Source organism: Branchiostoma belcheri, unplaced genomic scaffold, assembly GCF_001625305.1.
Source record: "Branchiostoma belcheri isolate BF01 breed outbred unplaced genomic scaffold, Haploidv18h27 scaffold53, whole genome shotgun sequence".
Lineage (NCBI taxonomy): Eukaryota > Metazoa > Chordata > Leptocardii > Amphioxiformes > Branchiostomatidae > Branchiostoma > Branchiostoma belcheri.
In genome coordinates, this window is record NW_017804165.1 from 1392037 (window position 1) to 1419556 (window position 27520).

The 27520-nt window shown below is 40.6% G+C and overlaps 1 protein-coding gene across 1 annotated transcript; it reads left to right on the top strand.

The window, feature by feature from the left end:
- Positions 1-254: 254 nt before the first annotated feature.
- On the top strand, positions 255-27187 carry LOC109480930 (protein FAM135A-like). The gene is given in 20 exon segments (XM_019783321.1): positions 255-673; positions 10509-10588; positions 12715-12857; positions 13842-13906; positions 14193-14366; positions 15140-15260; positions 15549-15696; positions 15926-15975; positions 16205-16360; positions 16668-16741; positions 17047-17201; positions 17556-17659; positions 17661-20023; positions 20162-20319; positions 20630-20721; positions 21219-21468; positions 23328-23398; positions 23400-23439; positions 23860-23973; positions 26049-27187. Coding segments are annotated over 20 exon segments (4641 nt in total). The 5' UTR covers positions 255-596; the 3' UTR covers positions 26255-27187.
- The last annotated feature ends 333 nt before the right edge of the window (positions 27188-27520 follow it).

Consider the following 27520-nt stretch of genomic DNA (forward strand, 5'->3'; position numbering starts at 1 on the left):
TGCTATTATCATGTGAGCGCTTGTAGCGTTAACGTTACGAGAGTTATGATATGTTCGACAAACGTGGTCTGCTACAAAGTCTTTTTGGTGTATTCTAATGCCTTTCTTGTGACACATAATATGAAATGGCATGACAGACACTCATACTAGTACATTGTAGTATTATAGCGCTTCCCGACTTCTATCTGAAACGTTAATGTAAAACCACAGCTATCCGCTAGAGAGCGCTGCTATATTTCCATTTCAAAACAAGAGGATTGTGGGAAGGCCTGCCAATGCGCATGTTGAAGTTTTGATCTATTTTTGCCGGGAGGTCTGTCTATGTGTGTCTGTCTTGTGTTAAAGCCCAACTGTCTAAATATTCCGCGTAATTTTAGCATTCCGAGTATGTAGAACGAAGGAGGACTTCTACAGGCGATGCTACCGGCAGGAACAGTCCAAATTTTCCGTTTCTCTCCGGCATTTTTAATCGCAGCTTACTTGACAACGGTCCGTTAAAAAGCTGAGGCATATCGGGTTCAGCGAAAGTCAGAAGAATACCTGAGGTTCAAGTTTACCAAGAACTTGAAGAATCTCGTCGTAGCCCGGTCACTGCCATGGGGGAGCTACAAGCGACAGTAGAGTTTTCTGTGGCGTTTGGGAAATTCTACAACGTCGATCTGTTCCAAAGAGGGTAGGCATTGTTTACATTTTATACTTTGTGACAAGTTGTGATGAATGGGGGAGGGGGGCGAGATTTTTATTGGTACCCTGAGACAAAAATTATGTATAATATTATGCGGTCATTTGCTTCGTCGAAAGGAATTTACTTTCTGCATCTAAACGTTTTCTTTGCATGTTTCAAAAGATATTCGTCCACCTATCGTTTAGGGAAGACAAAACAAGAACACCTTGTTTGAAACAAACAAATTATTGTAAAGGTAAAAGGCTGTATATAGTGTATCAACGATGTTTTGAAGTCTTGTCAACAAATTTTAGGCCAATACACATTTTAAGTTGTGTGATTAAATGCAGAAGTCATTAAGAACTGCCATGTGAATAATGTTTTTTACAGGTGCACACATCTGGTACTGTATTGTAAAACACTGATCTCATTTGAATTGCACAACACCTTTTGTTCACTGGGTGCCCCGTGCCAATAATACCAACGGTCGGTATTAACCTCAACAAACAAACCTCCTTGGTTAGTCTAGCTGGCAAGCTAGACTAGGTAAAGGCCCTTTCTGTAAGATATGTATGACAAAAGGTAGATATGTGTCCTATTGAGTGTTGTAAAAATTATCTATGTGTCAGTGTCACTTAAAAGTACATGCATACCTCATGAGTCAGGTAACGTTAAATATTATAAAGATATATATTTAATTGGTAGTTTTATGGAACTAGTATTAGAAACCAACAGTTCTGATAGCCCATTAAACTTGTGTCAGAAATATTTGTCCCAGTTTTTGCTGATGTCAACAAAATTATATCAAGATTTGAGATGATTGAAGACAGTACACAAACTCAAGAGTAGTGCAGTTGTTACTGTTGACATTCATTCTATTGCACACCCTGTGATATTATAATAGTTCTTTTAACAGTAACACACTTCTTACTGTTGTAAAATGTAAAAAAAAAAGACATTCAATATATTTCATTGAAATATGAGCAATTAAAAATTAAAAATTGCTCATGTTTGGGACTGGAGGAAACAACATTTTGATAATTTCTTTAGATTGGCAAGAGACTCTTTAGTTCTTTAATTTATTCCAGAACCAGTGGATTTTCTGATGTTGCTGTGACTGTCTGTTGCTTTGAAGAAGGTGACAGACAGTCACTGAAACGTTGGATGTGAAAACTCACTGGTTGTTGAACATTAAAAGAACTTTCTTTTACAGGAAACAGGGTTGCATCATGAATCAATGTGTCAGGAGAAATGAGGCTCAGAGAACGATTACTGATTCATAGTCTGCAGACTTCTATAATTTGCCAGGAGAGTGCTACCAGTGGGATATACTGGCGGCATTTCACATCCACTCATTATAACATCATGATGGGAAATTCTCTCTTGATATTGTAATTGTTACATTTAATCTCAGCAAGGACGTTATATCAAGCTCCTTGATCACAGGGAGCACCAGATTAAGTATGAGCATAATGAGCCCATTAATGAGCACTTAACGAGGTAATATCGCTAGATGAATACATGCACTAAAAGCTGTTTCCAGATGAAAGGGTTATGCTCACCCCAGGGTTCGGGTCAAGTTTACTGTGATTCATGTAGGTCGTGAACAGTCATGTTACATGTGTGCAGCTGGCCCTGCAGTTGTTCCATAACCCTGACACAGTGACATGCCATAACCAGTGTGTCAGCAAGCTGGTGGTGGAGATCTGTTTTGCTATGTTCCAACAAAATTAGTCACTGTGATATGTTGATTAGGGCCTCTACCTAATTTCTCAGCCCATATTAATTCCTATGTCCTGTGATCTGATTCCAAAACATGCCCATATTTGTGTCTTTTCATTTTATTATTGATCATCTCCTTTGGCAGGAACATTTCTCATGTAGGCTAGTGGATAACTGGAGTTACCTTTGATCATTGTGATTGCAATGAACTTGACTCTAACCTTCAGCAATGCTGACAAACTTTGCTTGACTACATCTTGCTCAGCCCCATGAACACACTTCTATGTAATCATGTGCAATCTTGACAAAATTGCCCTATATCATAAGAGGTCTAAATTGAAGAGCCCAGAACCGCCTCTTCTATCATAATGGTATCATTAAACCATCTACGCTGGACTATATGATTGCCCACTTGACATTTGTTGCCTGTAGTGTGCCATGCGCCTGATATACATGTAACATGTTTTCTAAGAACCCTGTCAGTACAACAATGATACCTATGATTAGCACTGAATATGGGTCTAATTGAGGTCATGTCTTTCCCAATGTAGCTCTTCAACTGTGGGTAAGTAGCCAGATTGCCTTAGCCCGGCTTAGGTACAGTGACAGTCATGTGGGGATGTTATGGGTGGATTATATATATATGAGATATATACAGTGTCCTCAGTACCTATATACAGGTGGGCATGATGACTGGCTCTAAAATACATGCTTCTGATGGTGTCAGAACTGAATATATCTGTGGATATTCCATTATTATCAAAAGAAGAAAGTATTACAATGTACAAGGGCTCACATACTAATTTTGCTCATCACAATGGACAGCAGCTTGATCAGTTGGAAGAAGTGTGGATGGAAAAAAACAACAAAAGTTTGTGTAGGCAGTTTGAACGGTGGTTATAAGAAATGACCAGGCTTTATGACACCATATACACCAGGCCTTATGACACTGTATACATACTTAACCCTTAAGTACCATTCGAAGAAACAGCCACTACTTGAACCTTGCCTAGTTGCAGGTTAGAAGTTTGTGCCACATTGTTCCCAGCCAGGGATTGTGTTGTTGATTAGACAGGTGCTATATTTAGAACAGGGAAACCCAGGGAGGGTGATCATGAGCAGATGACCTGACAGACAGGTCACAGGTGATGACTGGAACATGTCTGCCAGATACATCTAAGATCATGCCCAACATCTAAGATCTAACTGCAAGAAGATTACTGGTACTTTTGTGGATGTCACTTGAAACGTCTGGAAATTATCCTCCGTAATTCATCCAGTAGAAGAGTTTGAATTTCCTATGAGTAACTACAGGTATAGGTTATTTTATTGACAACCAACCAATTATTATTTTTTTTCTATTTGCTGATCTCTGCATAGCGTTCGTTTGTAACAATTATATCTGGGGAGAAGGCTATAAGACAGACCTTGATAATGATAGATACATGTGTACTTAGGGAGACATCCTATTTTTCTCATTCTGAGGACATAATAACAGTAAAAGCACTAATGAGTAGGTATGTAATGATTTTATTGTACTCTGATGTATCCTTAAAGTTCTAATGTAGGGTTCCATGTAGGGTTGATTACAGGTTACCTCCATATAACTTGATGATGGGTACTTATGTTTGATTTAGACTTCAACCTAAAACATCTTACATGTACATGACAAGACTTTGGGCTTTTTCTGTTGCCTGACTACCCAGGCCAGGTGTGGCCCCTTGCTCCATGTAATTATGGATCCAGATATCTGGTATTTTCAACATTGATATCTTGGAGAAAACCGTCTAAATTAGAATGGTTTTTACAAACTGTATGTTGTACATGTATAAAATGAAAGCAGATGAGCCATTTGTGTAGTGTACAAATTATAAGCATTCTGTGACATTTGAATTATGGGGAGGTTCACTGGATTAATTGCAGTCTTCAATTTTTTTATCATGTAGAATTGGCAATTACCTAGCATGGGATGCTGCAGAAAGTAGTTAGGGATACAACATTTATTTTCAGAGTCAATAAAAATGTGTCCTTCCCATCAATTCTTGCTGCATCTTTGGTTAATTGGGACACTTAAGGTTGAGGGGCCATCTGGGATAGTTCTGAACTTTATAAAGATACTCACTGTGACACATACTATTAGCCACCAGATTGTCAAATGTTTTTGTGATTTCATTGGTAGTAGATACACTGGGCAATTTTTCTTAATTTTCATGTTGTTATATGATCACAGCTCCATGAGTCAGAATATCTGGCATTGTAATACTACCACCATGTAGAACCCCAGTCCCTCTGAGAGCTCTGTCAGCCTGGGCCTGACCTGGGGTAATATGACATGTCTGCTGTATTCTTTCATATGACAGACTGAATTATGAGCATGCAGAAAATCTATGACTGCAGGTCAGGAGTACTGAGTTACATTAAACTGTAATTCTAGTAGTAGCAGTAATATATTACTTGCTGCATGAAGCTGTAAAAACTGATACTTTTATCATAGAGTACTGGTAAAGTTCTTAATCTTGTGTTCAAGCAACTTCAAATGTGAATTGTACATGAAAGCATCACACTCTTGTCTTAGCCTTATTTTCTCCTAACCCACGTACTGTCATCCCAGGGACCTCCCTAAACAATGGAGCAGTGGAGCTCCTCCACCCAGTCCTTATCTCAGCTCCACCCTGTTAATTTTCAAAACTAGTGTTTTTACACCCTTTTCCAGGGTTCTTTGGTCAAATTTACCGATATTTCGCACCCTCCTCCATTCTGTCCTAAATTTCTGGGGAGATCCCTGCATCCAGTTAGTTGTTTTAATTTCCCCGCAGGTTCTCATTCCCATCTCAACACCTAACCAACTGTCACTGCTTCCCGTTATCCTTTTCCCCTGGTTATCATTGAGATGGGAAAGATTTGTATCATTATCTCTGTCTTATGTGAAAGTTGTGTCACAATTCTCTCATAATGAGCACTTCAAAGTGGGGAGCTTTGGGGAGAGGAGGAAAACAGTTCTAATTGCTTTTCTTTTGCAGGGATCACCCTAGGCCTGAGGCACAAGTCCTGCAATTTAAAAATCAATTAGAACTGTTTTCCTCCTATTTCCAAAGCTCCCATCTCAAGTACTTATACAAAAAGAGATATGGGGACAATATCAAAAGTATTTGATATACAAACTGGTGAGCTGAGATGAAATCTTCATATGTGTAATAGAGAAAGAATTTTAGGTTCCATTGATAGAGATTTGTGTCGTCAAAGTACTGAAGTGCTGTTTAGTGGACCATGTTACTGTTTCTAGTGTTCCTTTTAGCGGCCATAAATAAGTCATTGCTATTCCTCTAGCAGCCAACAGAGCAATGTCACGGGTAGTTGGTTAATAGAATTGTTCCTTTGATAAGAACCTTAAGAGCTGTAAGCGCCTATCCCCATGAAATGAAATGTACTTTGAAGTTGAAAATTTGACATTTTGAGCTGGAATTTATTCTTTTGATGCAGGCAGTTCATTTTCTTTGCCATGCATAAGTCATAGCCGTCTTCTACTAGAAGTTCTAGCTGCCAACATATCAATGTCAGGGGCACTTGATGACTAGAATTGTTCCTTTGTTTTATCAGCTGGTGTGCTTTCCAGACATGAATGTGGCACCCAGCAATGTGCACCACTCCTGACAGCTGACTGCCACACCCGCAAGGGGGACACTGTCGTCATTAGTCCATACTTGATGCATTTGAAATAGCCCCCAAAAAGCTATGTGAGAAGTCCATTTATTTTTTGGTACCACCAATAAATAGCTAGAATCAGCCAACGATCTGAAACCAGCAACCATTTTCTGTCAGCGACATTGCATTTGGGCCTTACAGATATCATTGATTCTAGCCTGGGTACCATCCGGATTTTGCTCCCCTACTAGAATTTTTTCTAGTGTAGCAGAACAAAATCCGGATGGTACCCAGGCTAGGTTTATTCAACTTCCTACGTTAAAGGAAAGGCCAGAAAATTGCTATAGATCGAGATACAGAAATTGAGGGCATATTAGTACAGTTGCGGATGGATTGTACAAAAGTCAAGTCTTGTGACAGAAAAGGTTGAAAGGAAAGATCGTTGTAGACAGTTTTTTGTTATACCCATTTGAAAATTTGGAACAAAATGCCTTTCCACTTTATACTGGTTACTTATTTCTTTACAGGTGCTCCAAGTCTGTCTTTATCCCATCTCTCTTTTTTCGATTTTTGGTACGTTGTTGATTTTATCTGCAGTATCCATGATAAGTGCTGTACTATTCAACAGTTAAAAAAATGCCGGTATTCTTTGAGTTGTGCATGTTGTTGATTCAGCATCACTTACTTCTGCTATGGATGATGTATAGGTGCAGACTAACGGAATGGCCTTCGCAGCCATTTCATAAAAAATTAATAGCTTTATAGAGTCTTGTGATAGCAATCTTTATGACATCAATCTCAGATTTTAGGGTACCCTATGGGTGATACCGGTGCCAAATGTACCCTGTTCAATGTTTATGTTGTCCCTCCATATATGTACTTATCTACTAACATGTTAGGAGAATAAATGTTGATGGAGAAACACAATCTACATGTATCTTGGGAGTTGTACCAATTGATTTTAATCTTGTATCAGCCTGTTAGTTACAGCGCTTGACTGTTTCATTAATTCCTTACTAAATATTTTATTCAAAGTGTCAGGAAGAAATGCCCCCTTCAACCTGCTACAGAAGCATACTCCACGTCCACCAGTGTCTTTCCTAACTTTGTAATGTCAGGATACTTTTAATTGTATTTCAAACCTTTTGCATTGAAATAAAACCTACAAACCTATGATATGAATCAGTCTGGACTCTGGAATAATTTCTACATTTGTAGGATGCAGTCGCTAAAATGGAAGTACATGAGGTATTGTACTCAGTTTTTATGACTGCAGCATACATAGATTGTATACCTCTGGGTGTGCTGTTGAGTAATGGGCATCTGGCTTTACTTCAACAGTGACCTTGCTTGGTGTAGCCGCAGGCTCAAACCAGAAACTCACTGTGAAATTATGAGCTATGTGCAGGTTTCCTGAAGGTCAGGGGTGATAGTAGAGGAGCCACACTGTAAAATTGTAACAGCTTTTTGCTTCCCAAGTCTAGGACAGAGAAATTAGTTTTCCAGCCTTGCCCAGTGAACTTGAAGAAAGCAAGAGCTAGGAAATTGAATTCAAAGTACAATATGAAGGTACATGTAGAATACATTGCCAGGACAAACATCTTTTTTTAGATAAATTTTTGAAAGGAATAGTCATCTGTCATCATTGGCAAGAACCAATGCCTGCTAGACATGGGTGACCTACAGTGTGACCTTCTGTCAAAGTTAACTTTCCTGTTGTCTACATCAAACAGCATGTTTGTTATACCCAAGGGAGAATACATGTATCTATGCACAAATATCTGCGGCTGTCATCTTGATGGATGGGATAGAAAAGAGTCTTTTGTCTCAATTTGGTTTATTACCTTTGTATATTTTGTAGACGAAGTTTAATATAAAATGGGAATCATGGGAGATTAGGTGGGTTGTATATTAAGTACATCTGACAGTGCAGTAGCCTGTAGCTATACATCACATCTGTGCATGCATACACACTACATTAAACCTGAAAGATTTACCCAGTGTTTTGGGAGGCAATAGCTTGCTGAATTACAATTTATAATGATTAATAACATAGAACAGCAGAATCTAATCTTGTCCCAGGGTGGTTCATAATTACATAACATGTGATCATAGGTCTGGAATGCGTTCTTTTGAGATAAGCAAAGTTCTCATACAACTGTGAAACTTTTTTGTGAATTTTGTGTTTTCTTTATTATCGTGAAATTCTTAGTATCTTACTGATCCTGTACATGCAAAATTTCCAATTAGCTATTGTGAGGCAACAGACATGCATATATATAAACATGCAGCAGGAATTTGAAGATAGGAAAAAAATTTTCTGGGACCTTTCTGGAACATTTGACTTTACTTCTAGTCAGCATCCCTATGAAACACAAGGAAACATGTATCCTGAAAAACAAAACTGAAGTACAGTAAGCCATGGCCCTCAGTTTTAACATGGACTAAGAGATTCAGTCCCCTTTTTACTGGAGTTGTCATACAAGTATATACATAATCACCTTTCATGACAGGTTGGAAGGGATGCTGAGGTATGAATGTGTGACAGGGAGAGACATTACACCCAGGGCACACTCACATCATGAGCCACACCTGATTTATTCACCACAGCCGTCTATTGGTTTGAGCACAGGATACAAATTATCATCATTGACTCTCGTTTCATAGGGACGGGAGTAAGTTGTTGTTGCCTCGGCAAGACTTCCTCAGATTTGTTCCTTGCAGAAGTTTATGTAGATAGTTACATATCTAAGAACATAACCTTCTTGGCGAAGGTAATGATGGTACAGATTATTCTGTCTTATGAGTGATAGGAACGTGATATGAAAAAGAAAAAACAAATTGAATGTGAATATTAACCAGTAGTGTGATTGGTTGTTATTTGTGAAGTGGACAAAAATCTGTTAAAGTTGATAATTAAGATTCTGCAGTATGATGTGAATTATTGATAGTCCCTGGATGATGATGATGATGATAGTCCCTGCAGGCCTGCACGCCTTGCTTTTATCTTGTATCATATTAATGAAAAATAGTGTGCCACTTTTACAAATACAGGTATGACTCAGATGTAGATTTTTTAAGTGCACACATATACATAGGTACGTTGCACAACAAATGTGCAACGTATCCTTCCTCTTTGCCTTAAGCCATACAGAATTATAGGTCACCAGATGTTGATTTTCTAAGTGCACACATATACGTTGCACAACAAATGTGCAACTTACTAGTATTCTTCCTCTTTGCCTTAAGCCATACAGAATTATAGGTCACCCCAAATTTGATTTTGTACAGAGCTATAAATACATCGGATGGAAATTGCTTTTGAATCAGATTTCGAGTGCTTTTGATATATTAATGCCATGACATTATAAAAGAAATTAAACCTGGCATGGATATAAGATGACGGTGGATTATACTGCAGATTGGCAACTCAAAAGAAGTTGCTGAAACTGTATATGACAAACCTATGTGCTATTGGCAGTGTGATCTTGACTAATTGCAAAAATATTACCTGTATGATGAACTGTATTCAACTTGAGATAGTAAAACAGACAGTTTTTACATTGTCAAGATATGTGCTGAAGAAAGTAAAGAACAAAATATTACCAAATGTTACCATTTTTCATGCTTCAGAATCTGTTGTTGAATTCTATTGTAGGTTATAAAGTACTTTTATGTAACATGATATCTACCTATACTGTCTTTCTATATCTATATACATTGTATCTATAAAGCTCATAGTCATTTAGTGTAGCCATGAGAATATTTCAAGGACATTCATAGAAACTGCTCCATTATTCAGAAAACTACATTTGTAAGTGCTACACCGTGTGCAGTATACCATAGTAATCCTCAAAAGTGTGATGTATAATCACGCAGTCACTTCAGTAATAATTCAGCTGAGTGCCCATTCAAATCACACCAGTCTTCCTTTCCATTTCCAGATTACAAGGTATCAAAAAACATATAGTGACTAGGCTATTGAAGGCTTGAAATATTTTTTTTCTGTTTTCTGCAAATGTTGTTCATAAATTACCAAGCCTGTATTCTTTGGGCTGCCAAAGTGCTTGTAACTGGCAAGTTGTTTGTAATTTCTTTAAACATTTCTCTGCAATGTGCAATGTCATATTATATAAACGCAGTCATATGAAATACCAGAATTGAAATGAAGATGGCTTGGTGCTTGTGTGTGTTATAATTGCAGAAGACCTTATAAAAATACCTGAAATTTTGTTCTGTCAATAAAGTATAATTACTGTCCTCCACACATCCTGCTTATACAATGGACTAGTATTTACACAATGTGTATCTCTAGATACAAACTATGCACCTGTCAATTACAGACTGATAGACAACAGATGAAGTGTAGATGAAAGAAATCATACACGTACATGTAAATAACAGTGTGGCATGTATTTCTATAGTTACACTAAAAGCTGTAAGTATTCTCTATATAACCTGTATACCTTTGTCTCCCCAGGTTCTACCATGTACGAGCCTACTTCAAGCCTCCCCTCAGACCCCCCATGAAGACGGAGGCTCATCTGGCTGACTCATCAGGTAAAAATAATTTTTTTGGTGAAACCTTTTGCTTTTTTCCAGAACCCCCCTGCAACATGTGGAATGGTATCTTAATCTTTTAAAATTAAAGATGGATTTAGGGTAACTGTAGTTACAAATTACTTATTCATCAGCCTAGAAGTGTTGGTGCTAGATATTATCAGAACTGCCAATTGGTTAGCTGTAGAATTTCCATACATCACCCAGGCACTGCAAACTGTGTCCTGTCATCAGGTGGGTAAAAACAATCATTCAGTCAGGAAATGGGCACTGTGTGTGTTTTAGATAAAAGCAGTGCAAAAGCTTCAGGCTGCACAAATTACATTCCTTTGCCCTTGGACATGATAAAAGAAGGATGCTGGTAGAATGGTGATTTGGTCTTGGTCTTGCAATCGCTGATATTGGCTAGGTGCTGCGGCAGGGTGTATTGATTGTTCTACGACAGGGGTTGGGATGAAGAAAATCCCCAGAATTTCGAAGTCTCCCACACTTCTGTCTTCAGCAAAATACCAGTCCATTACTTTCTTTCTCAGTAAGACACCCTCCATCTTATCATCTTCTCACAGTTGCCTTGTTCCAATTTTCTTAGATTTTATTGTCCTGCTAGCTAAAGGTTCCCCTCAAGCTCTGTCTGCATGTCTTTCTGCAACTTGTGAGAACTTGAAGTCATGGTTGCAGAACCATGTTATTGTGTTGGTTGGGCCTTATTGAGAAGCTTACTCCAGTATGAGAACTTGGAGACTTACAGATGGAGGAGGCGTTCACTTAGTGTTGGTTCATCCATCATCCTGCGTTCCCTGATCTACGCCTCCTGAAGGCAACAAGCAATATTTGCTTAACACAGGGGAGATACTAATGGGAACTGTCTGAAGTTCTGAGTAACTGGTTCACCACTTGAAACCCTCCTGTCTAGAGTTGGCATCAAAGAAATCAGATAGATAGGCCCAAAGGAACTATCTGCCCTACAATGTATATGTATGCTGTACGGTTTTGCTATGGCTCAGAATTCTTAAAATGACATATCCTTGACATCATTGAACTTGGTGTTTAAGATGATCTGCCTGCATCAAACTATCAATGAATTATAGATGAACACTTCACGAGAGAGTAACATTTATTGCTTCAGTACATGTAGATATTGGGTACAGTAAAAAATGATACGCGCTACCATTGAATTGAAAATTTTATGAACTAAGCAAAGTTTATGAACTGAGTTTATGATAAATTTGAAACTAACTGTTGTAATGGCTATTGTAACAGATCTTTGCATCAGGTGTTCTAGATTTAATCTTAACATTCATTTTGAAGGTTACGGAATCCCGAACGTAGTATGTACATTTTGTATATAGTATACTCAATTTCATAACGGCCCATGCACAAGAACCTCCCACTCAATACATGTACATGTACTATACAGCATATCCATTAATGTGGCAGCATGAATGGGTGCAGGATTGAACAGGATGAGTGATGAGGCCCAGTTGTGAATAACCTAGATGCAAAGTATGCGGCAGGGTCATCGACCTGGGACCTGGCTTGAATGTTGATGGACAGATCCTGTAAACATAAGTGTGGTGTATCCAGGATAAACCCAAACACCCATCTTGAATAGCCAGTAAAAGCTTCACAGAGCCCAGATTTACAACACATGTAAAGCCGGTACAATGTCCCCGTGAAGACGGGTTGGAATTTGCTCATCTACTGTGAGCACTTCTCCTCCCCTGCTATTGATTTCTTCAAGTGTACCTACACAGGGAGGGAGTGTGCTCATCCAGCATATGTAATCACCATGACTGCAGGGAGAAGTAGCCATTTCCATCCGTCACACCTTGTTAGGTTTCACCCTGACCTCTCTTTAAACCGTGGAAATGAAGAAAAACGTTTTCAAATTGGTTCTTTGTGATTTCTCTGTACCGTGTGATAATCGTACGTGCTAACCTTTTCAAATATGATATTGGGAGATTTTAGTGTTGGTGATATAAAGGTTTACATGTAGGAGTGAGTGCATGTACAAGTGGATGACCTTGAATGTGAGATTAGATGGAATGAGGTTGATGTTATCGTTGTAATGTTTTCTGTAAGCAATAATTATTCTAGATTTATGATTTTTGCTGGTGCCTTTGCAGGATATGAACATGTGTATTCAGCGCAGGTTAAGGAGGTTACGACGGGTATCAGTAAAACCTTCCAGATCCTGTACAAGAACGAGGAGGTCACGGTCAACGATATCTTCCTCTTCAAAGTACACGTACTGGTGGACTCAGATAAGGTGTGTACAAAACATGACAAAACATGACATTTCCAGATTCATCAATCCAGAATCTCTCTCTCTCTCTATCCGATTTATCGTCTGTTGTTCCCCGTAACAAGGGTTAGACGTGCTGGGGCTTGAATGCCATTTGCCTCTGTCCTGTGTTTCTTGGGCACAGCAAATGTTTATGTTTATATATATATCTTTATAAAATGTTTATATAAATATATTGTTCCTGTGAACTATTGCAAGGTGTAAAATGCTGTCATCAAATATGGTAGGAGCCTCTTTATCGTCTGCTTTAAATGGCAGTTAATTTTAAACATGGATGGTTTAGATGTGATAGGTCAGTTGTTCCCCGTCTTCCGTCGCCAAGGCATCCCTAAGCTGAAGCGTTATTGAATGGTTGATCCATTTAGATTTCCTTCAATATAGATACAGGTATTTTGATCATGGTTATTTCTGAGATATTTCCCATGAAGAAGATGATTACAAGCACTCCCACTCACCACTGGCACAATAGCTCCTGATTGCTCAGAACAGCTGTATTGTAAGACTCAGACAATGTGGACAAATTCTGAAGATCCTGTTCATCATGATTGAAAAATTTGCCTATTCATTAAGAGGTATATACTATATTGAGAAAATTTCTGATGTCACTCAGGGAAATGCCCCAGTTTCTGCATAGCAATTGAATATGATCATGATTGGTACTTTTCACATAGGCAGGCTGTTATTTTTAAGCTCCTTTGACAGAAATTGTGTTTAGAAGCTCCCCCATAAGGTTACAAGAGGTAGTGCAGGTTTGCATAGGTACATGATAGAGGTCTTAATTTATGATGACAACCTAACCCTTCATATCATATACTGTGTCCCGGAAGGGAGGCAGACACATTCTATAGATAGGTCTTGCCTTTATAGCATTGAATCACGGGATTCCACTTCAATTCTTGAAGAAAACATGGTATGAAAAAACAACTAATAAAGTACTTCTTTTCCCAGATTGAGGACACAGTCGATTCAGCTGCTTTCCAACTGGTTTTAGACCTGTGTTTCTCTGAAGAGAGGTAAGGAAACCAAATCAAATGATGTATTATGTAGTACAAAATATTTCTAGATAATTTGTATCTCATAAGTATCTCCACATTTGTAGAAAAGACTTGCCGCTCTTTTCTATTTTTACAGTAAATACCAATATTTCTGTTTTATATATGTTTGTTTTCATACAACATGATATTGAGAGCCTAGCACCTCTGTAACGTAATGCTATAAACCCTAGATTGTGGAAAGATTTAAACTAATTAAAGGTGGTGTTAAAACCTATTATATCTTCCCATCACGTCTCCCTGGCAGTGCTGATAATGCAGACAGCCTGCAGGTGGTGAGCAGCAGGGTGCTGAAGCTCCACCTATGTGCCAACAAGGGACTGCACCACCATGCTGTGGTCATGTTCGACTACTTCCACCTGTGTGCCATGGAGGTCACTGTCCATGGATGTCTGGTTACTTTGCACCAGCCCATCATGAAGTAAGGGGAAACCCATCTTTGATTATTTGTACTGGCATTATTATGTATCTTACTTAAAATGGCTTGTTTTTTCCTATCATTTTTCTAGTATACCGGTATCATGAATCATATACTGTGGTAGGGTCACCATGACTCAGTCATAAGCCCATCAACCTTTACACTAACTTTTAAAGCTTTTATCAGTAACAAAAAAATGTAACCTGTTATGGTAGACTTTCATGACACACATATTTTACATTTCTTAACGGCATGCTATATGTATCATCAGCTGTCAGGTTATATATTGTCAACAATGAAAAAGCCATCCCATAAATGTTGTTATCCAAGTTCTACATAGGTGTAGAGATAGATTCAAAACCTTTTGGATGTACTTTCCTATGCTGTCTTGAAAGTTCAGTTTAGGTGAAATTTGTCTTATACCCTGTAAATGCCTTCAATTTCTGGATGAATGATTGACATAGATGGAACAAAAAAGAGAGACTTAATATGAAAATGAGTGAATCAGCATGATTGATATGAAAACATAATATGTATTTTCCTAACCTTCTCTTTCCAAACCACCTCCTTTCGACACTGCTTGTGCACACTGCAGAATGCGGTAAGAACTTGTTTCATTGGTGCATGCAATATGTGCATGAAAGCATATGTGCATGAAAGCATTATGTGCATGAAAGCATTTTGTGCATGAAAGCATTTTGTTGGCTTTCAAGAAAACTACATTGTAATGCTTGTAAAGAAACTGTTGATAAATAAACTTTTTGCACTTTCTTCAGTATTCCAAAGACAGCCAAGTCCGGCTGGTTGAAGGGTCAGTCAGCAGGCAACAAACTCCCTCTGGTGTCCCTGGAGTCGATACTGTTTGGAGCCGTCAACATGAACAAAGCCATCATGCCGGTAAGGATGCAGATTTTCATGTTCTTTGTCGACTCTTTGTTTTCGGGACTATTTTACATCATGAAGACTTCCTCTATAATGTGAACCAATTGCAAGCTTCCCAATTTGGTATGTGATAATGTCTATGATGCAGACCTTCTGTAACACAGTTGATTGGACATATGTAATGGGTATGTCAGGTGAAACAGCCAGCAGGTAGTCAGCAGGACGTTTTCACAGCCAGCTTTGGTGGCCAGCTTTGCAAGCACTGAAAGTAACCTTTCTGAACATGCTCCTTTGTTGCTGCAGGGCCCTAAGGGTATTGCTGAGGCGATGGCCCAGGCAAGGGAGACACACAGACAGATGTGTGCTGCCCTCCTGTCCTCGTACGCTGGTCTGCAGGAGGTCTACCAGGAACTGTTGGGGAAGACACCTGATAAGTACCTGTTCAGATTAGGTACGTAACAAGTAGGACTTGCACACTTACATACTGTTACTGGTAGTCTACAATGCAGACAAGTCTCAAGATACCTTTTAGTACTTCATCAGATCTTTTTCTTGAGCAAACATCTCAGCCTTGTTGACATGTTAGCATGTTTCTTCTGAACAATTGCAACTCACTGTTCGGTTTATTGCCTTGTTGCCACTGTACTGGTATTGCAACTTTGTCTCTGTTACTGTTGCAGAGGTCACAGACACAGACTCCAGGCTGGAGACCTTATGTGAAGCCATGAAGGTGAGAGTAAACCCCTCATAACAGACTTTGTAATTAGTTTTGTTCTTTACCTCCTTTATTTCAAGTGGTGCTTTTTTTTTTTAGCTTTTATACTAAAAATATGAAGTCCATGAGTCCCTGTCCCCGCAAAAGTATCTTTTTGGCACCAGATTTGTATTGGTTACAGAGTTAGACAGTAGGGAGAAAGTTAGGAATTGAAGTGCTGTAATGTTTCCTGATGTTTCCCCAGATTGTGAAGACCCAGGATGAGGCTATCCAGACGGTGACGTCCCACCTGACCCAGCTGTGTGCAGACCTGTGTGCCCTGTGGACACAGTTCCTGGACATGGTCACCACCAGTACACCCATAGCACAGTACCTGTCAGACAACAACCACCAGACACGGGTACACAGCTTAACACACTGTTGTGTTAGTGTAGAATAGCACAGCAATATAAAGTGTTAAAGCCCTGCCTGCCTACTGCCTATATGCACAGGCCATGACCTGTGTTTTGTCTTTTTCATATAAGGTAGCAACTTGTGATTGCTCTGTAGAAATGTTCCATGTTGCAAGCTATGGTCCCTTTTTTTGTCTAAAGTCAGTACCATCAGCTGTGTCATCTATAGTCAGAAGAATCTATGCATTTCTGTCAGTTTTAGGAATGGGGACGTTGGTCATTTGGACTTGTTTTTCACATGAGCTGTATTTACAGGTCCAGAGGTTCTGTGAAGCATTCTTTACGGTAGACAACCCCAGGCAGAGTGCACTAGTGTACAGCGAGAACAGGTCAGTAGCAGTGGGTTAACAGCAGCTTACCAGTATATATGGCATTCCACAAACAATAATCGCCATGATATCCTGAGAGAGAAAGTATTTTTAATCAGAAAAGTGTGTGCAGCATGTCCTTTAAGGCACATTTTACATGTATGGTGTATTAATTGTGGACAACAATGAGAACAACCTGCATGCTGCAGTAACAGTCAAATAAAGTAGAATAGATTAGAGAAAAGTAGCTACTAGTATACCTTGTCCAGATGGTCCTGACATCATGTAAATGTAACATTCCTCTTTGTCTACCAACTCCTGTGCAGCCCCCAGGGCCATGCCCACATCGGTGCCATGGTGAGGAACTCCTGCTACTTCGCCACCCTCCCGCCTGTCCCTGTGGAGTGTGCTGAGACAGACGGAGATGCCACCACCCTGCCCATCATCTTCGAGGACAGATATGTGGCAAATGTCAAGGAAGGTAAAAGTTGTTGGTTTTAGTTTTTCTTTTAATGCCCACAATCATGCTAATGATCATTCTGGCATAGTGAAGTAAGCGAAGTCGTGTAAAGTGCCTTTGCCAAGGGCACAAGGTTGGTGACATGGCAGGACTTTCAACCCGGGACCTCTTGGTTCTGAACTGAATGCTCTGCCATTATGCCACACAACCCAATGCATGTTGCAATCCTTTAAATCTTTTTTAGAAAGAAACCAGATTAGAACATACTGGTAGTTCTACATTTGTAACTAAGAATGTCAATGTACTGCAGTCAAGTTTTACGTTTACGAACATGTACCTTTTCTTAAACCAGAGTTCTGATCACTGTTCCTGCAGTTCCTTCCATGGACCTGTCAGATGTCAGCACAGCTGGGGATGAAAACAAAAGCCAGAGGAGATCTTCTCTCCCCTTCAGCAGGAAAGACAACAAAAGGTCATCCAAAAGACAAGAAAAGTGGTTCCTCTTCCTCTCTCAACAGATCAGAGTCACAGGGTAGCAAAGACGGGGACAGCACAGGGGCGAAGGCTAAGCGGAGAGGTTCAAAGGGCAGGTTAAAGTTTGGGTCTAAGACCAGTCAGTTCATCAAGAACATGAAGCCAGAGTCCCTGAAAAGACCATCCCAGAGTGCAGGGTTGGATCCTGTGGTGCCGCTGGGGTACAGGCAGCTAGAGAAGTCCATGAACAAGAACAAGGCTGAGCCTGAGACCGTTGGTTCAAGTTCTGACGAGGAGACAAAACTGAAACGTAGGTCTGAACCCATCCCCATGCAGCTGCTCACAAATACTGGGTCTAAGAACAACACATCCTCTCTACCAGACATTGTCACGTTGGAGGTCTTGAGTGCAGACTCAGGGCCCCAGCCTGCCAAGTTTGCCTGGAGCGAGACCAACGTGGCAGATACGACCAGAGAAACCTCCTTTACAGACGCCAGGCAGGGTATGGTCAAGCAATGCAGCTTAGACAGTTCATTACCCAGTGGTAAACCCAGCTTTCTTCTGAAGCAAGGTAGTTTAGATAGTTCTGTTTCTCTGAAGAGAGAAGTTGTACATAACGTTGTGGTAGAGGAAGTTGTAGACAAGCAGGAGGACATGCCGATTTCCAGTCGAACAGAACCAGATGGAGCTGGTTCCACGCCGTCAGGCTCGAACCAGTCGGTCTCTGACTCTGTTTCCTGTGAAACGGGCTCCAACAAGCCGAGTGTGGGTTCCCTCCAGTCAGGACTGAGCCAGGAAGGGTCGGACCAGGCAGAGGTTCCCACAGATGTGGCAGGTGCAGAGGCGAAGGGTGCTGCTCCTGTTGAGAACAAAAAAGAGGAGGTTGTCAGGCCAAACAAGTCTCCAAGGAAGAGTCCCAAGTTTGGCCAGCTGCACGGCAGGCTTGGTGGACAGGCGGCGTATGCCAGCTGGACTAACCTCGTCAGCGATGAGGATGGTTTGATTGACATGGAGATTTGGGATGATGATGATGATGATGAGCACAGTGAGATGAGCTCAGAAGGCGACAGCACATGTCTGAAATCAGCAGAACCTGCGTCAAATCAAGGGCTGGTAGAGACAGAATCAAGTGATCAATCAGGGAGCAAAAATCATGACATGTTAGAAAAACAGTCCATTTCATTGGAGTCAAGTCCAAAGAGTAGTGGAAATGGAGATGTAGATGTGAGAATGAGAAAGACTAGTCTCGAGCATAGAGAAGCCATGAGACTGGACAGACCAATCAAATGTCAAAGTTGGCTTGATATAGTCGACCTTGGGGTGACATTGGTCGATATGGGATCAGTAGACGACATACCAAATTTGGGCGATTCTCAGAATGGCAGCGAGGCAGAGAAACCTGTAGGTCTTGACACGTCTTGGAGTGCGACAGAGACGGTGGACAGTGGCATCTCAGAGAGTCTGGAGGGAAAGGACTCTCCAGGGGGAGATGCCAACCAACTCTTTGAGAGACTGTTGCAGCCCACCCCGCATGCAGTGGAGAATGGGCACGACCCAGGCGAGGAAAGGAGACCTTCCCTCTCAGACGACATTTTTCGTCAGTCCATAGAGAGTGCTGTGCATTCATTCTTAGAGAGCGATCTCATTCAAGCCATAAGTTTAGCAATAGGAGATGAGGAAGGGGATGACTTGGGTGCTTTTGACCAGGACTCGTCCAACTCTAACGAACAGTATGGAGCCTGTGCGGCGGAGGAAGGGACTTTTGATGAGGTCCGTACTGAATGCAAGACCATCACCACCTTCGATGGTCCTGGAGGTCAAGTACGCTCAGAAAAGGTCACGACCTTTGACACTGCTGGTGCCGGGCCGCCCCAGCCAAGCTGGTCCCAAGAACAGCTTCTAACAGAGTCCAGACTGATGACAACATTTGGCAGCGAGGTTCACCTGGAGACTGTTGGAGGCCCAACACCGTCACTTGAGCACAATGACCATACTGTCACAAGCATACCAACTGAGTCCAAAATAGAGACAACATTTGGTGCAGATGGGGACTCTCCATCAGGGGATGAACAGTCAAGTCAGGAAGCAGTAAATCAGAACATACATGAGGATGAAACATCCAAGCCATTAACAGATGTTGAAACGCCTGTATCAGATATGAAAACTCCAATATCGGATGTCAGTGCATCAGTATCAGATGTGAGCGCACCAGCATCAAATGTCAACCCACCAATCACCAAACAGCCCACAAAAAGTGAGGTCTCAACAGTGGAAGCCACCCCCATGTCAGGTGACCTGGTGTCAACCAATGGGGAAGCAACCACTGCCAAAGAGAAGCTGGCATCCTTGATGGCACTGAGGAAAATGAGGTAACAGGCAGCTAATAAGGTTTTACCTTACAGTTTTTTTTGTGATTTTGAGGTTTGTCTGAAAGATCAGAGCTGATTTTACATTCAGCAGATATAAGTACAGCTGGTACAAATTGACTGGTTTTTTTCCCTGCACAGCTTTAAAACTGCCAAAGCAGAGTTACTGAAGCAGCTGAGGTTCCCAGGCCAGGTGTACAGTAACCTGCCGTCTGTACAGCCGCTCGTGCCTTACTTCTACCCCGACATGACCGACGATGACGGGCTGCACCTCATCGTGTGTGTCCATGGGTTGGATGGTACGTGACCCTGTCATCAGCACTCATTAATTATTAATAGTACTAGGTACTTCTCTAAATGCTGCAGTAAAAGGCAAGATGTATGTACAAATATAACTACTATACAGGTATTCCATGAAATCCATTTCAACATTTACCTGGTTTTCTTCAATTTAAGTTCATGTACTGTTATAACAAAGGAAACTAGTATTATCCTACCGGATAATGCTCATGTACAGTGAAGGTACTGTCAAGACACTGTTTTAACTTTGTATCATAAAATCCTCCTACATACATGTAAGTGCTGAAAGACTCTGCTGTTGTCCCCCAGGTAACAGTGCAGACCTGAGGCTTGTACGGACGTACCTGGAGCTGGGCCTACCTGGGACAAGAATGGAGTTCCTCATGTCCGAGAGAAACCAGGTGAGGCCTCCGTCATGTATCCAGGCTGAACTATAGTGGACTAGATTGAAGTGTGTGTTAAGCCCCTAAGTTGGTTCATTGGAAGAAATTCAACACAATCTGACATAGCAGTCAGCAGACTGAATTAGTGTCAGACTTTACAGGAGGTAATTAAGATAAATCAAGTGGATAAAATCTAATAACACCTAAAATATACTAACACATTATAAAATACAACATGTATTTACAGTTCATTCAGTACTTTTGTCATACAGAGATACATAATGAAGCTGGTGTGTTACGCCAAAAGGCGGTTATACCGGCTATACAGATACAGACAGATACAGATAATATCTGCTACCACATTTAAAAGGTCTACAGTTCATTCAATAATTTGGTCATTTTGGGGATAGCACTGGTTAAATATCGCTTTGACAGTTGACAGTTCAAATGTTCAATACTGAAGTACTATGCAGGTGGATCGTTGTTCATGCCTACATGTACTGTTGTATTCTCAGGTGGACACGTTTGCAGACTTTGACGTGATGACCGACCGACTGGTGTCAGAGATCCAGTACTACGTGGAGGTGCTGGGGATGACCCCTACCAAGGTCAGCTTCATCGGCCACTCCCTGGGGAACATCATCATCCGCTCTGTACTGACCCGGCCCGAGATGGTGCCGTTCTTAGACAAGCTCCACACCCTCCTGTCTCTCTCTGGTCCTCACCTCGGCACGCTGTACAACAACAGTGCTCTTGTCAACACAGGTAAGACTTAATTTTCATCATGTATTTTACCAACTTTCATGCTAGGACAGGTAAGATTTGTTTTTCTCTTACCAAATAGTACCCATGGTTCTCTTCAAGATATCCAATTGTGTACCTGTACTTCATAAGGCAACTGATAGGAAAGCAATGTTCTCTCCTTATTTCAGCCCTTTGCCCTGTTCAACAGGTCTTTCTATGACTTAATGTATGAATGTTAGATACCCTTTGTACTCCTTGCATGTTCAAAAGTTAGTTGTAACTACTGCTGTCATCTAGGCTCCAGCTCCCGTCAAATTGAAAGTTATTGTCATCTTCTGTCTTCTGTTGTAAATTTCTCTGTATAAAATATTGCATGTACATTACATGTACTTGTATGTAGTTGAGTGATATGTAACTATGCCCTTGTGTGAATGTGTGGGTCTGTCTCCTGATTTCTCCTGATTTCTTACTGTCCCCCATTTGTTTGACTTACCTGTCTATATCTCTACCCCGTCCTCACTACATGTCCTCTCATACCATGCCAGAAGAAGCAGGTAGTCCTAGGTTAGGTGAGACAGAAGCAGCTGGAGACGACGACACAGGCATGTTCTGTTCCCCTTGTGTGCACTGTTCTGCCCCCCCTCCCTCCTTATGTGAAACTTCCCAAATGTCTGCAGATTCTACAAGGAACAAGTTGCATCTGTCCTGACAGATCTTGGCTTAAGACATAATTGTTACACTGCAGGCATGGAAGAAAATTACAATCATTCTGATCCATTACATCAACCACCTTTTTACCATCAACCAGAGTTGTCCTTAGTTTTTATCCATCTAGCTAGTGGCTGGATAGAGTCTATAACTTAAGAAAAGAAGAAAGAGCATTTTTTGTCATCTAGGTTGGCAAAAATCCCTGATTTTAACTGTCCAGTCCCTGACCATTGGACTAAACAGCACCCCCATGGTACATGTGCCAACCTATGGCTAGTAGGAGATATCTGCAAATTTGGGAAGTTTGGCATACAGTGTATAACAGACAACTATTTGGTTCATACATAGGATAGAAGATAAAAGGATGACCAGACTAACAGTTCAGTCAGGGACACAGCTGTTTGCATGCAGGTTTAAAGCTGCCTACTTCATGTAACGTTACATTTGTACAAGCATGCAGCATTCTCAGTTGCAACACAAAAGGATTATTTCTCAGCTATGTTCATGAAAGAATAGCTTTGCATCATTTATGCATCTTTGTGGACTGACTTCAACATAACATCCTATTTTTGTTGATGCCGATTTAATCGTCTTTCTTGTCTTTAACACAATATTTGTTTTCTTACGTTGCATGCAGCTAAACTTGTTCAGAGTAAACAGATTTCCATCGTGGTATCCCAGGGCTACAACTGGTGGAATCTGTTTTACCTCAGCAAGTTTGGGAAAGGCAGCTTAAAAACTGCATACCCCACATGGAGGTAGATGTAGGTGACTTTGTGAGATGTTGAACAGACCTTGCCACTTTGAGACTGAGATTGGTGACCTTTTTCACAAGTTACAATTCCAAACTCTCTGGCACGGCCTGTTTGATTGGATTATGTCCAATTTTGAGGAAGCCAATCTTATACCACTGATACATTGCAAGTTTCTGTTGGATTCTGCAAAAAGAGAAACAAGCGAATGTTGTACCACTGATACAGTGCAAGTTTCTGTTGGATTCTGCAAAAAAGAGGAACAACCTGAAAGTTTGTCAAGTCATACACATGTAGTCTCACACTAAATCAGTGCACTGGACAAGGCCTGTACAATGTCTTACATCATACCTGGGAGTGCCTTAAACCATGTGGCAGCTGTGTTTATTGTTGGTTTGCTTGTTTTGTTGTTTCCATCAGGGATGTGGTTTATGCAGAAGTGGAAAAAGTCAGGGTCCCTCCTCCAGCTGGCGTTCAAGGACCACCCTGACCCCCAGGCACACTTTCCTGTACAGACTTTCGCAAAAACCAGGTAGGCTGTCTCTGATATTGATATAACAACAGTCTGCATTGTATGATTGGAGTGTGCGGGGACATGGGAGTATGCTTGGAATGGTGGTGGTTCTCTTACTTTTAATCAGTATCTCCTACAGTTCTTGCAGAAAAAGACTGTTTTTCGTTCTAAAAAAGCCATTTGAGATGCTGTCTACATTTTAGTTACAGTTTGATTGTCAGTATACTGTTGGCAAAACTGTCTTTATTTCAGCAGCATTTGCTTGTGACAGACTGTTTCCAGACCAACTCCTCTGGTTCAGGGTCAATGTGCGCCCAAGTAACTTTGCCAGCCTTTGCCCCTGGTGAAGGCTTCCTCATGTCCCTGAGGCAGAGGAGCTGGCCTGTATGTGTCGCTCTGGGAAACTGAAAAAATGCCTTTCTGTTTTTCCCATCACAGGTCTAGCATTGTTCAAGAATGTGCTGCTGGTGGGCTCCGTCCAGGACCGCTATGTGCCTTTCCACTCTGCCCGCATCGAAATGTGCAAAAGTGCTGTCAAGGACAAACAGTTTGGTACGTCAGCTTCCCTTCCCATAGATGTCATTCCCAGCAGTGGTCATGACTGCATTTTGGAACGTCTGTCAATGACAGGTGTTGTTGGCACAAGTCACATGTACTAATGCTGAATCTTCAGATTGTCTGTCATGGATTGTACTTGATTTAAGGAATGCATATTGCAATGATCAATAAGGTGATATTACCTGCCCCATGGATTGATCAATCAAGCACCACCTTCTATTTATCATTCTTATACATACATTGTATGCACACATACACACATACACGCACACATGCACACATACATACGCACACACATACATGTACATGCACGCGCACACGCACACACACACACACTTGTACACACACAGTCAAGCATCCCTGTCCCTGCTGTGACCTTCACATACTTGGACACACCTGTTCCAATCTCACCTGACTGCCTTGTGACCAGCCCTGCCAACCAGGTGTGACTAGGAGACAACACTGTCAACATTAGATAACACAAGCACTTTTACACTGTCGGACAGTGTTGACAGGGGTGGCTCAAAGTCCACTGTTTTATTTGGGTGGCACCTGGCCAAATTTAACAGTTGTTCAATTATTTGTATTTTGCAATATTTACTCACTTATGCATTCTAATTTCAATGTCAGGCAGTCTTTGTGTATTTGTCATACAGCTGTGAATGTCATTATTATAGTACAGTGCAAGAACTCAGATTTAATGGAGTAAAGTAGTGACGTACAGCACTGTTGTTTGATATCAGAATATGTTGAAAAATTTTAATAGACTAGACTAGACTAGAATCGAGAATTCAGATTGATGCTATAGTTACAGTTTTCTATACCTAGACAGGCAAGTGTAGACTTGTTTACAACTAGCTGCAGATTGAGCTAAGGTTATTGGGTAGTCACCCGGTAGTCATGGCAGTGTCCTAAAGTAACTGGCGCACGTGTCTATGCATCTGAACCTATCAAGTACAGGGAGTGAGTTGTTTGTCCAGCAGGTTGTATGGACAGGTGATGCCATTGTTGTTCTAGTTTGGGGATGTTTGGTCTGCATTTGCCACTGGTTAAAGAGGGGAATTTTTGATTACATTGACCAAAAGTTAAACATGTTTGAAAAATCAGTCCAAAAAATCAGTCCACTTACGACAACGGAAAGGATTTAAAATTAACTATGTAAAAGTTAATCTGTCAATAAGCAGTACTAATCTTGAGGTGCAAGGCCACACACAGGATGCTGTAGGTTAATGTTGTGGACTATGGCTTTTCTGTCAACATTGTTTCTATGTACTTTAGAAGGAGATTTGGCCTTGGATAGTAAAGCTGGCTTGCTGCCAGCTGTATCTGTTGATGTTTGTGTCTGGTGTAGCTTGTTGTGACTGGTACCTTCTCTACTGCTGTTCCTCCTAGAGCAGTTTGGTAATTCAAAATGTAAATAGCTCTAAAGAGGAAAATTGCAATTTGATACTTGGCGACATTGCTGCCTGACAACCCATTCATTTAAAAACCATTATATACACAATGAGGTGAATGCCTAGTGCATTACCTATTGGCATATGGCCACAAAAACAAGCCTAAGTGTGCAGGTAGCATGCCCAGACAAATCCTTCTGAATCATGCCATTGTTACTGAGGTTAGATCCCTGCCACATTAGTAGATAAAAGTACTAGCGGGATTTTTTTGTGTGTTATCAGCAGAATACAGGTACTTTGAAGAGATGAAATTCGGAGGATGTTTTTGACAGATGTCAGGTTTTTCACAGCTGAAACACTCTCTGATTCTCTCTATTAAAGGTCTTTCAGGTTGGCCTGAAGCCAGGGGCTCTGTAACAAATATGTGGTGGTGTATATGTGGAGTATACAGGCCAGGATGCTGGCATTTTGCATCTGTAGAAAATCGTATGTTTATTGATCTAATATGGAAGAATATGGACAATCCTGAATACCAACCCCATAGATATAATCATTAATCATTGTACAGAATGATATGTATTCGGTATATTTTTGACTGAATGTACAAAAATACTTTCATTTTTGTATTGACAATAAATGCTTCTATGTTGAACTTGACCTAACCTACATCCACAGGTGCTGTGTACACTGAGATGATCAACAACATTCTCCAACCTGTTGTCAACAACCCAGACGTCAATCTGGTCCGCTATGATGTCATCCACTCACTCCCCAACACTGCCAACTCCCTGATTGGCCGAGCAGCCCACATCGCCGTCCTGGACTCCGAGATCTTTATCGAGAAATTCATGTTGGTGACGGGTCTACAGTACTTCAAGTGAGGACCGGAAACTCTACATTATAACCATTGTGGTGCAACCATGCTGCAAAGTAATAATTGTGACTGAAGTGTTAATTAAAAAGTTACTGACAAATGTAATGTATTGATATTATGAATGACTGATGTGAAAATTGTCCGTTCAAGAATGTGATTGTTTTGTCAGGAGATGCTTCCATCTGAAAGTTGGAGGATAAAGTCAGTGAAAGGAGTTAGTGTTAAAACATACAGTACTTGGATTGTATAGGAATTGTGTGAAAGCCATTGAACATTGAGACAGTCTGGTCTTTCCTCAGTTTCATGGGTATTTATATAATAGGCTGTGGATCAAAAGTTCTGTTGAGGCTAAATCAGGGGGCTGACAGTGTTTTGTGGTAAACATAATCCAAGTAAGTAGTTGTTGTGCCAGGATCATAGCCATAGTGACTCTTGGTTGGTGAACTTTGCTGATAGCCTTATATGTAGCCCTTACAAAATTATGCAGGGGCGTATATATAAGGTGAGGCCTTTCTTGTGATGGCAATACGTATATATATAAGGCTACCAACAAAATACACCAGACAAGAGTTGCCACGGCTATACCAGGACCACGACATCTCCAATAATACAAGTAGAACAGCAATACTGGTATTTATGTTTGTCTGTCTACATTATTATTTAATTTCTAGATTTTAACATCAATATTATGATTGAACAGTGATGATTGAGGCCAGTGAAGGGATTCTTTATATTATGATACCATAGAATCACTTCTAACTTATAAACTAATTAATCAAGGTAGCAAAAAATGTGTAATAGATAAAGATAAGTAATAATATCAGGAGACATCTGTCATTGTATGTCACAAATTTCCAACAAGTTTGTTGGTGCCATTGACGTATTCTGTGCCATTGTAAGTAGTGCAACTAAAAGTGGAAGTTAGGTAGATAAGATGAAATAAATGCAAACTAAGCACAACACTGTATCCATGCACAGGAGTATCTAGTTAGATAGGGTTTTTGTGAGTTACACTTACTTTAACTTATGTAGATTGTGCCTTCAAATTGAAAACCTATGTCAACTTCATTTCAGGGTTCTCCATAAGTTATGGTGCCATCATATGTTTGCCGTGATGCATTTTTCATGGTGGTATTTTGTTTTGCTTGGCATGTGAAGATTTGATAACAGTAATTGAAGAGATGATAATATCCTTGTACGTAGTTAGACAAAGCAATACACAGACTTTCATTACTTTGGGCTCAGTGAAATCAGGACATTGTTACTGTATGCT